The sequence below is a fragment of the Peromyscus californicus genome, unplaced genomic scaffold (genome assembly GCF_007827085.1).
Source record: "Peromyscus californicus insignis strain IS unplaced genomic scaffold, ASM782708v3 Scaffold_10__1_contigs__length_136768540, whole genome shotgun sequence".
Lineage (NCBI taxonomy): Eukaryota > Metazoa > Chordata > Mammalia > Rodentia > Cricetidae > Peromyscus > Peromyscus californicus.
The window spans coordinates 88,381,056-88,393,231 of record NW_026294391.1 but is presented as its reverse complement, the minus strand read 5'-3'; the positions used below and the strand labels follow the sequence as shown (position 1 = coordinate 88,393,231).

The 12,176-nt window shown below is 34.8% G+C and overlaps 1 protein-coding gene across 1 annotated transcript in view; it reads right to left on the bottom strand.

Annotated features, from left to right (window-relative positions):
• Window positions 1-12,176, bottom strand: part of Il1rapl2 (interleukin 1 receptor accessory protein like 2) — a 1,222,115-nt gene that overhangs the window by 9,196 nt on the left and 1,200,743 nt on the right. The window contains exons 9-10 of the mRNA XM_052736534.1: window positions 11,147-11,290; window positions 4,991-5,161 (exon numbers count right to left, since the gene is read on the bottom strand). Of these exons, the coding sequence (XP_052592494.1) occupies window positions 4,991-5,161; window positions 11,147-11,290 (315 nt within the window). The remainder of the gene's footprint in view (window positions 1-4,990; window positions 5,162-11,146; window positions 11,291-12,176) is intronic.

Sequence of the window (12,176 nt, the reverse complement as noted above, 5' to 3'; positions counted from 1 at the left end):
TAAAAAATATTTTTTACATGCCTCACTTCAGAAATGACTAGGGATCATCTGACAGCAGATGTATTCTCCAGTCATTTGTCATTTCATTGTCAGAACAATCCCATGGTTGGTCTTAAGCATTAAGAGCCTGAAGATTAGATTAGTGAGGAAAGTTTAGCAAATACATAAAATAAGATAATTGAATTTGTGAAGAAGTGCTGCAATTCTTGAGTGAGAGAGCCTCATAGAAATTTGGGCATGAAAATAAGTAAAAAATGATATTTGAGATCAAATTTATAGATATAATTTCGAGGGCCGTGGTTGGTCAGTCATATACATAATAATATTTTAGTTCACTAGTGTCTTTTTCTACCATAGTCATGAATAAATAATTCATGTAGAGATCTTCCAAATATTTATATGAATAAAAGGGGAAATTGAGGTAATGCTTGTGAAGGACTGTTTTTTTCTGTAAGTTACCACTTACAGAATTATATTTTTGTCCAAAACTTCTGCTAGAATAAGTTTGAGTCATAATTGTTACTAATACATTTTTAAGGACCTTTCTGTCTTTTAAAGGTAAATGAAGAATATAGGATTGATTCTTGAGTTTTATTTTATTTTATTTGTCTTAGAATGCTCCTTTCCCCTTCAAACCAGTGGGCCTCAGCCAGATCCCATAGCTTTTTATACTTTAATGTTTCATAATCTGTGCAGAAACTCTGAGATAAGATGGGTCCAAGAGGCTAAATGGTACTCATCCAAAAAATGTCCTCAATTTCAAGATCTCAATTGCACAGCTGGGTTCTGTTGGTCACATGTCAGCTTCAGAGCACATCTGTTCATTCCTCAAGGATCCACTAGGCCCCATGAACACAATGTGCTCTGTGTAGGGTACTTTACACCACAAAACTCAGCAGCTGCAAGGGTGAGAAAATCTCGACTTCTCAAGTTTGTGTCTCTAGGCAGTTTGAGTAGGGTGTTTTCTCTCTGGCTTTCTTTTGGTTGCTTGTCACTTCTGACATACAGAGGCTTGTTGGCAACAAAGTTGCTTTCACTGTTCTCAGGGACAGATGTTTCTAGTCTGGGAAGAAACAGACCAAATTTTTACTGGAAAGTACAAATTCTTGCCACATCCAGGCACCTAACCTGAGAAAACATAAAGAAGATCTTGGCCGCTGGCTCACGAATGGAAACGTAGTTACTGCCAGGAAAATAATGCCCCAAATCTAAAGAGTTGGTCTCAGAATTTAGGGAAAATATTTGTGTCAAATATTCCTATCTCTATGGTTCGTAGCAGGCACACAACAATTTTCCCAGTAGGCGAGTGGTAAAACTCCAATTCATCTGAAAGATCCACATCTTTTTATCAGTACTTTCTGAGAATTGTTAATGGAGAAAAAGAGAGAGAGAGGGAGGGAGAGAGAAAGAGAGAGACTGAGACTGAGATACATGAACCTTTAAAATTCTGGGCATTAGAAATATTTTGAGCTGACAGGCTTGAGTGGAGTACTGTGAGAGGCAGAAAAGTGAAGATAAATAAAAGGGAGTGAGATTCAAACTAATTTGATTCACAGAGAGTTATCATTCTGCATCAAGAAGGATCTTACGAAGTTTGCTTTTATAGTCGTCAAAGGTCTTGTTGCTACTTTTGGAGGAATGCATAGTCTTGGGTCAATATGCATTAAATGAGATGTGAGGGACAAAAACAGCTTATAATATTGTAACTAGGTTCTCCCCACAGGAATGTGTCTATATTTATATAGCATAACCTGTTAAATCTGTACCAATGGCTGCAAATTCAGACCACAGAAGCTTCTTTAATAACACACATACACCAGGTCCAAAATGTTCTACTCTGTCATTCATGTGTAAATCAAGTATATTATTCATATACTTCATCGACTTCCTGAATGCGTGCTAAAAATGCCAAGGAAAAACTTGTTAATCGTGACATGGTGACTGCTCAGCTAGCACTGAAATGTTGATGGAAAGGAAAAATTGTCAAAGAGCCTTTTTAAGAACCTCTGCAGGTTATACTCACAAATCGGAATTCAGAGAACATGAATTCCCTAGTTCAGGAAGGAAGGATTAAAAGCAAACACCCTCCAGTGGTTGCATCTAAAAGTTTCATAGTTTTCTCAAATGGCTGACTGTTGAAAAAATATTTTCATGTACCATCTAGTACTCTGGATCAAGTCCCTGCTCATTCTGATGAGTGTAAAATCTCAAAAATATGAAAATGATCTTCTATGGACTATCAAATCTTTGCTGCATTTGATGTGTAACCTCTTTCTAGAAAGTAAGCTCTAAGTGCTGGAATCATGGTTGGTTCACCCATCACAGTACTGAAGTGTCAAAGACACTTACAAAGCGCCAACAGCACCAAAGTCTTAGATGGAACATTGGCTTATGCACTCGGGTTTGTAACAGATTATGCACAAGAGTGACACATTGTTTAGACATATTGTTTAGTAAATTAATAGTCAAGATAATTTAAGATAATTTAAAAAGCATGTTATATTTGTATTATCTTGAGGACCAATCTGGGAGGAGTTGGGTAAAGGAAAAGAATATGATCAAAATATGCTATATGATGCCAAGTGGTGGTGGTGCACGCCTTTAATCCCAGCACTCGGGAGGCAGAGCCACGTGAATCTTTGTGAGTTTGAGTCCAGCCTGGTCTACAGAGTGAGATCCAGGACACGCTCCAAAGCTACACAGAGAAACCCTGTTTCAAAACAAAACAAAACATAACAAAAACAAAAACAAATAAATATATCAACATGTCAAAGGATTAATAAAAAATATTTTAAAACAGAGAAGGGCTACCAAAAGTAAAGATCTTGCTTATTTTCATTACTTGTTCTTCTCTTAAAATAACACTGTTGAAAATATATTAACAGTTATGATGAGGCACCATATCACTTTAAACTGTATTAGATGACAATATCATTATGAAGATAAATGAAATACAGTACAATACTCATGGAACTTATAATCATATTGGTAAGATATAAATAAATGGAATGCTACATAAAGTTACAAAATCCAACAAAATATCATAGGTCTGCACATTTATAGTCAAAGAGTACATATACACCATGACTTCTAAGGCTGAAGAGATTACAACAGATTTTCCACAAAATCAGTAAGTGATACGGAAAATAATCAATAGGGTCTTCAAATGGCTAACATGAACAAACACAGTGCGGAGACATACATAATGCATGTCATAGGCACAACTTGGCTTGTGTAGAAGCTTTGAATAGGTAACAAATAAAATGGTCAATAGGAGAACAATCTGGGCTAGTAGCCAATTATGAAAGTGTTTAAAGAAGGTTATAGATTTTATCTTGGAGGAAATAGTGAAAAAAATCAAAGTTTGTGGAACAGTGCTTTGGTACTGTTGGGGATGCACACATATTAACAGATTACATGGAACAGTGAAAGTTTAAAGAAAATAGAGATATAATCAATATTATCAGAGTCATAAAATTGCTGTCTAAGCTATGATAATAGAAGTGAGAATGGAAAAGACACAAGGGACATGGTTTGGGAGAAAGACACTGAGGCATAAAAATGACTCCAAAGCATCAGGATATTCCTTGGGCAATCTATTGCTATAGCATTGTATTTCAAGTGATGAAAGTAGGCAAAATTACAAAAAAGAAAAGAGTAGAGAGACCCTGGGAAAAAGAAGCTTAGAGACATTTTCATTGAGGAAAAGAATTAACTTGTAAATATTGTTTTCTTTGGACCTTTAAATGCACATTAAATGCACATACTAGTAAATACCCTCATACATACATACACATGATCCTCAAGAAGAAAGAGAATTAATAAAGACACAGTTGGTTCCCATTTGTTTCTCATTAGTTTAATAACCATGGTGAGCTGACCGTGATCTGAAATACTACTGAGGAACAGTATGATCTAGCAGAGTGAGATCTATATTCTATATCCAGCTCTATTTTTGACAGCCGTGTGACCTTGGGCTTCTTTGAGCCTTTGTTTCCTCATCTGGAAGATAAATACATAAACATTGTCTCTCTCTTTCAGGCAAGCACGCACACACACACACACACACACACACACACAGAATTGTAAGTCTGAAATGTGATAAATGTCAAATTATCTTAAATGCCATCAAGTCTAAAGATAAAGTTTTTTTTTGTAATTATCTCATGTGTGTAAATTTGCATATTTAAGAATTTCAACAGACACATATGCAAATATGTTATAGTCCATTGATTTTTCCTCAATATTTTTAAAAGACCTTTGAGGGCAGGGACAATCTCTTAGGCCTATGTTCTCCTTATATTTTACCATGTATATGTTCTAAACAAAGCATATGTTTTTAACAAGAACAAAGCAGGCATTTTGACTTGAAACTGGATTTACTCTGAAAGCTCAAATGTAGCTTTCAATATATAGCATTAGTGAAAAGTAGCATTCAAACCTACAGTGTCTGGCACATCTTAAACTTTATTTAAATATTAAATACATACAGAAAATACTGCTCCCAATGGCGTCATACACCTTTTAAAGTGGATTTTTCCATAAATCTGTGAATGAGTGACAAGGCATAGTGAATAACAAGGATGAAAGGCAAAGATTCAAAGTTATTAGTGATATTTATTATATTTATAAGTAGAAACAATGACGGAAGACCAGTTTGGGACTGCAGCACACCGAAGTAACTTTAACTGAATTTTACAGCTTATTTTTAAATGAAATGTCATTATTACCCGAGAAACTAAAGCGATGTAATAAAAACCACACTTATAATATAAGTTTTAAAACTACACTTAAGTTATAAATGAGAATACCTTCCAAAAACTTCAGATGCTCTAAAGTCACAATATATATAGGAGGAGAAATTTGAATTTGAAAACTCGTCTACTGTGAGGAAACAGTTTTCTAAAAAGTTGGCTCTGGAGCTTGCCACGTCCATATAATTTGCTGAAAGGAAAGGAATGTTTTAAATACAAAATGCAAAGTTACTTACTTCCACTTGGAATCAGATCTCTTTCTGGGATAAAGAGTTTATATCCATAGTGTTTTTCTAGGACATCTGGCAGTATTTCAAGAGCAAACTGCTCTTCCTCAGTATTGTCACAGTCCAACGTATCTTGATCCACTTTTGTGTAAGAGAGATAGGCATCATATTCTTTGTTGTCTTAAAGAATAACAGTAACAACAACAAAAGTGGTAAATATTAGAGGGTTCCCTTTGAATATTAGACGTCTGTAACAACTAACAAGCAGGAATAAGCATTGTAATTAGTGATAATCTTTAAAAACTGGAAAAATAATTCACGTTATAGGTAATGCAGTCTATTTTAACATAAATATTTCATATGAAATGACCTCAAACTGTTATGAAGTTGGCCACTTAGAGTCAGGACAGAATAGAACAAAGATTTATTATTTGTGCCATTTGGTGAGGAGCTCCATTTGTGATATTCAGTGATTTCTGTAAATGATTATCTCAGTGTGTTTGAATGCAGGACTAAATCAGCCGAAGTCATGGATTTGAACCCTTCATGTGCCAGTTGGTTTGGCTCTGCCATTTAGTCACAGACTGTACCTCGGTTTGCACAAATATGTGCATGAGATCCAAAGGGGCTGGGCCCTAAACTGTGAAAGATTGAAGTAATCCAGCTTCACTCCTGGAGACTGTACTCACATATGCCACACTTCCAGTTGGTTAGTGTCATCATCTTCATATACAAAAAGCAGTTCATTACCAAATAGCAGAAACAGCAGCTGCTTTTTATACAAATACATTGCCTGTTAGTCTTGTTCAGCCAAGTAATTCGACACAACTTCCAAAAGAAGCCTTTGTTTCAAAATATACCTCCTTCCAATATTGCCAAACTAGCTCTTCTCTTCACACGTTTAGTCATGGAGTTAACTGTACTTTGCAAGCATATTTTTACCCTCCTTTGCTGTACTGGATCAGAGCCAATCTCTCTAAAGTACAAATGTTTATGTTAATGAACACAGCTATCTGTTTTGTTAGCCTCCCCATATGTTTTAGTAGGAACATATCAGAAAAGTTGCTGTATGATCAAAATTCTCTTACTAAAGAAAATTATTTTTAAAGTTAATTTAGTGAGCATAAGTCCATGAATAAGTAATAGTGCTTATTAATACCAGTTTCTTGAAAACATTGATTTTGAAAGACTAGTAAGCATCTATTTCTAAAATACATCAACATTTTCCACTAAAACAGATCTGATTAGAATATAGTTAAAATTTTGTCATATGGTATTTTATAAAATAAGGTAGGCATTTACTTACCTACCCCATTAGTATTTTGGTCCTAGTGACTGGATGGGGTGTAAACTACAGGCATAAAGCAAGAAATGCATTGCCCTATTGTTGGAGTAGGTGGGAATCCCTGAGACTTCTAATATGAGACTTATGTTCAAATTCTTGTGCAATTCTGCCCCTTTTACCTCTGCAAGAAGAGACCTATGGTTATTGATGTTAAGATGGTGTCTGAGATCCAGAGGAAAGCTGAACACACTTAAGCATGCCCGAAAACTGTACAAGGCTTCTAAACCTTGCTTAGATTTCTTGATTGCCTAGGAGCAGATGAACACAAAACAATGTCCTGGATAGTTGAGAAGATCTTTTGGCTTACAAATTGGACACATTCCACTGTTATACATAAAACTCTACTTGGAATTGGAAATGTTCTCCAGCAATGCTAATGTAAGAACCTCCTGGAAATGCTAGCACCTCTGCCCTTGCTCCAATCAAGCACAGGATGCACCTGCAGGCCCCTGACTTTCTCCAGCTGTAATTACTCACCTGGGACTCAAAGCTGTCGATGATGCACAGCTGGAAGAATAAAACAGTCCAAAGGACAAAAAGCTCTATTTCTATGAGCAGAATATGTTTTATTGTTCTTCGTAGATAGTATTGCTGCCTCAAACTCCATGTCAGGCTACACCATTGTTTCCCATCTCACAAACCTAACTAAACTGAACTACATATTACTTTACTCATCAATGATTTGTTGAGCATCTACTGTGTGCTTAACTATCTTCAGTGGCTATGTGACTCTATCATCTATCTACATTATGAGAAGTTTTAGAATCTTAGCCCACTGCTTATTCAGACTGTGGTGATTTACTCTCTGACTATGCTGAAACTCACATGTACCTGGTACTATCTTCACTTGTTTTACTATGCCCTAATATTATAGTTCAATACATACATGTTCTTCTAGTAAATTATTTCTATATTTTCATATACCGAATCAGTTATGAAAAAGAATATCCATGTCTTTAGCATGTTAATACTTGAATATGTACCTGTATAATCAGTTTTACTTAGAATTCTGGAAGCACATCACTTTCTGGGAAAATGGTGCTTTGGTTTCAGTTATGTCCCTACAAGGTGAATAAAAGGTGAAGGGCATATTGTCGCTGGCTGTAGCAGGAAAAGAGCTCTCAAAGCAACCATGTCAGATGTCTCAGAAACTTCAGGATGCCAGCTAGTGAGCCAGCAATGACTCAGATGCCATAGCTTTAAAAGGCACTTCAGCCTTATGTAGAGAGCCAAGAAATTTTCATGAATAGCCACAGCTGTTGCTTACAAAGAGGGACAAGATGAATAGAGTAAAAGCATCAACACGATGCAAATAAAGTTAACAGGCAGGCTTGACAATTGTTTGCAAACCAAGAGGCAGTTCTGGGACACCACTTTTCTAGACAACACTAATGAGTCTTCTGTACTAAATCATGCTGACTAAACTTATTTGAGGAACCAGAAAATAGAGAACAATGCAGACAAGGCATTAGAAGGAAGTCATCAAAGCTATGCTGTTCCTAATGAAGAGAGAAGTTACAAAGACAACCAAACTATTTGTGGAGGAATTTTCTTGTTGCCACACCTGTCCTTCCATATTTTCAAATCTAATTTTAATTTTGTTCATCATCGGGGAGCCATTCCTGTTTTTGCAGCCCAGTTCTCCTGCAGCTATACTGAACAAAGTCCTAAGCTTCTCAAGGGAACAGAACTCTGTAACATTGTTGATTATCATATACCCAGTAACTAATTCAGGACTTATGTGTATATGTGTATATAGTGTTGATCTGAATGGAGACTATAAGAGAATGAGACTTTTAGACATTTATTGAAAAACTGATAGATCCAATAAATAAAGCAATCTGTGGTGAGCAAAAATGAGAGGAATCAAAATTGGCTAGAACATCAAAGCTTATTGGATGAATTCTATTTTATATAACAAATCCTTTCCATAAAACTTTCATGAAATTCATATATGTGTATGTACATGTATGTGTGTACTTGTGCATATTGCTTGTTTTGAAAGCCTGAGGACCTGAGTTCAATAGCCCTAAACCCATGAACAAACTATGTTTGTACTCCCAATGATGATAACATGGGAGGGGAGACATCCCTGGAAGGTAGGCTGAAGTTTCAGGCCAATGAGAGACCATGTCTCAAAGAAAAAGTATACAGGAAAACTGTTGTATTGATGAGTTGTTAGAATATATAAAATAACTCAGCACTTAAATTCAGTGGTTGAGAACTCTTGATGTACAAGTATTAGAACTTGAATTGGAATCTGAACACCCATGTAAAAAATCAGGCATGTCTTTAAGTGCTTACATACTTAGTGTTGGTTGGGGTGGCAGAGGCAGGAAGATATCAGGAACTCTTAGGCTAGCCAAGCTAGCTAAAATGGAAAGCTTCTAATTCAGTGAGAGAAAGCATCTTGGAGAAGCCAGAGAATGATAGATATCCTTCCCTGACCTCTGCATGTGTACACATTGGCACATGAAGTCACAAATGCATATGCATGCACTGTATATACAATGCAAATACAAAAAAAAAAAATAAACAAATGAAATATTTATTCATCCTCAGCATACACTTCTTGACTTTTTAGGATTTATTTAGGCCAGTACAGAGACTGTGTGCTCATGTAGAACATGAAACATTTAATTGTTACTTTGTAGTGGAGATCTTTGAAGTGACCTCCACCCTTTCCCTAATCCATCAGTCTTGTACTAGAGCATACAATTGTCTAATTAAAATTCTTATTATTACTAGACATTTTTGATCAAATGGACCATCTTAGAACTAAAGATGCAAATAGATCCTTGTAAATGCAATGATATTACCATGAACTTAGTCTTATATTTATATACAACAACCAGTCAGTTACTAATGGTTATTGTGTACAGATGATGACAGCAAATAATTAATATAGAGTAACCTAATAAATTGTATTGTCTTTTACTGAGATTAATAAATTGCTCATAATTGTTACTCAAAGCAAATTAATCACAAGAGCCTCTTTTTCATGTTCTTTCATATAGAACACACACGTTCTCTCCCTCTCCCACCCTCTCTCACATACACCACACACACACACACATACACACACACACACACACACACTCCTTCCTAGTATATACTTCAGATGTATAAATTAGACGTCTAATTTCCAATATTAGGAACAGAATATTATTAATTACATTTTCATGCATATAAACATGATCGGAACAAGCCCTTATTTCTCTTTGTGAAGATATTCTTGAATATCAGTGTGTATTATCTTAAATACATGGCTATAATTCCTGAGTAAATGCGCAACTTGAAAGTACATTTTTCAAGAAATATTGGCCTAACTTACTGTGAAAACAATAGTCAACTAAGATCCACTTATACCAGTATTTGTGTAATAGTTACAATAATGTCAAAATCAGATTTCACAAAAATTTTGTCATCACAGCTATCATTATAAAAAAAAGCAAATTAATTAAATCTTCTTCGAGGTAAAGACTTCACTAGAAATGTAAATAAAAACTTACTCTTCAATATTTCAGTAAACTAAACACCTTTAAACTTGACTTTAAAGGTAACTGCTTGAAAAGCATATTTTGTTTAAAAAACTGATTTACATCGGACACTCTGCATACATATTTCCAGGGTTTATAGTAGTTGGGGAGTGTGGGCATTTTATATATATGGTAACATGATACGATTTCTTATGTGTGATGATATAAAAAAAGCAGTTTGACTTATGGGGGGAAGGATATAATCAAAATATATTTAAATTTAAAAATTATTTTAAATAATAAATAAAATATAAAAAACAGAAAAATTGCAATTTATTCTCTTGAAAAAAATGAAAATGTTTCTGAATGTTCAAATAGTAAAACTTAGTACAATAACTGATTGATACTTCATCTATAAGATTTCTCAAAGTCATGTAAGGCAAATATAGTAAATTTATATTGTACTGCATTTGCTACTTTTTCCATTGCTGTGCCATACTACCTGAGAAAAGTAACATATGAATATGTACTTTGCCTTAGTTTCATGATGGTGAAGATATGGTGACATTCATGGCAGCGGGACAGGTTCACCTTTTGGGCGATCAGGAAGCAGATCCCAAATAGAAACTGATGCCTAGCTAAGTTCATCCACTAGCAATGGAGTTTCTCCAGCTAGGCTGCACCTACATCAGGTCTTACAACCTCCTAAAAAACTCCTACAAGCCAGGCTGAATGTTCACACATATGAGTCCATGGGGGTTGCCACATATTCAAACCATAACAGACACATTCTAAATTTGTAACTTTGGAGTCCTCTTTAAGAATGGTAATAAAATTATTAAAAATATGTAAGTTCATGTACATTTTTGAGCTGTTAAAAGAGCATGCCCATACTATAAAAATATTTTTGCATGCATGATTGCCTTCTTTATGATAGTAATTGGTAAAAAGGACCTGTATCTAAGTTTTAATTTTCTAGACAAAAACAACATGTAAATTTATTCTTGTGTTCTACTAAGGGAAAGGGCTTTCATAGCAGTTGTTTGTCTCTAGATCAAGAAACATCTTGCTCAGTTTTGTTTTATTTAGAAATGATGGCAAACATAGGAAGACTACATGAATAAGATTATTTTAAAATAATGCATTATACCCTTTATCTAGATTTGCCTATTCATGTTTTTTCTTCATAAACACTTTTTCCTAAATTATTTGAGAGTAAGTTGCACATGTCACAATCCTTTATCCCTAAATATTTTAGTTTCTGTTTCTAATAATAGAAATAGAGTCTTCCATGACCAGTTATGCCTATTAATTGAGGTTGGGAAACAGGAGACGGCTTACCATCAGTGGTTTCATCACCCCCGAAACGCTGTCGGTAGAAGAGCATCAGTTCTATGTTGTAGCATTTGTAGAGCACCACCAGCAGTATAAGTAGAAGGAAGATCGCTCCTAGACCCCCTGCAAGCTCAATTTTGTATATTAAATCTGAAGTAAACAGAACAAACAGAAAAAGGTAATTAAATCAGCAACGCTTGGAATTTCCTTCCCCAAATGCCTCTATGTAAGAGATCATTCTGCTTTTCTTTTCAGAACATATTGTACATGACAAATTTATCTTGATATGTTAGTTAATAAAATTAACTATATTTGGAAGCTTTGAGCAATTTACTATTACAGGTAGTAATTGTATAATAAAAGAAGTACTTAAATCCCAATTAAATTTGAAGACATAGCATTTTCACACACATTTCCTTAATTGTTTATCAGGGAACTATTAAAGCTCCTTTATTTTGGATTCATGGATAATGTTCTGTTGCTTCTGTTAAAATATCTTGTTGGTTTAGCAAGATTATCTCCTGTACTTCTCAGGCCACTGGCTCTATTCTTCTACAGTAGAATAACATCATAAAATTACTTTCAGAATCAAATAAAATCTAATGAGTTTGCAAGATTTAACTGTTCCACTTAACCTCAATAGAAAATAATCTAATACATGTTAAGCAGGGGGAATTAACTTACCCATTCCCCATACTTATTTGAATAAATTACTATAATATATTTGTGATATAATATACCCAGAGGAACAAAAAGTGAATGAGAAATCTAGGTTAATCATTTAGCCTCTTTGGCCAACACCAATGTATGTTATACTTAAGCTTTTCCACTGAGGCATTCCTGGAACTCTGAGAGTTGGGATAATTAAATCAGCACATAATGGAATGAGACAATAATGTCTCCTAGGCTCAGAGAACAGTGGATTACCTGTAGCTTAATTAGTAATATTAACAAATCTAGAGAGATCATCAAAAAGGGAGAGTATCATGGAATTTAGTAAAATAATAGTCAAAGGATATTTTACATTTTGAGTTCA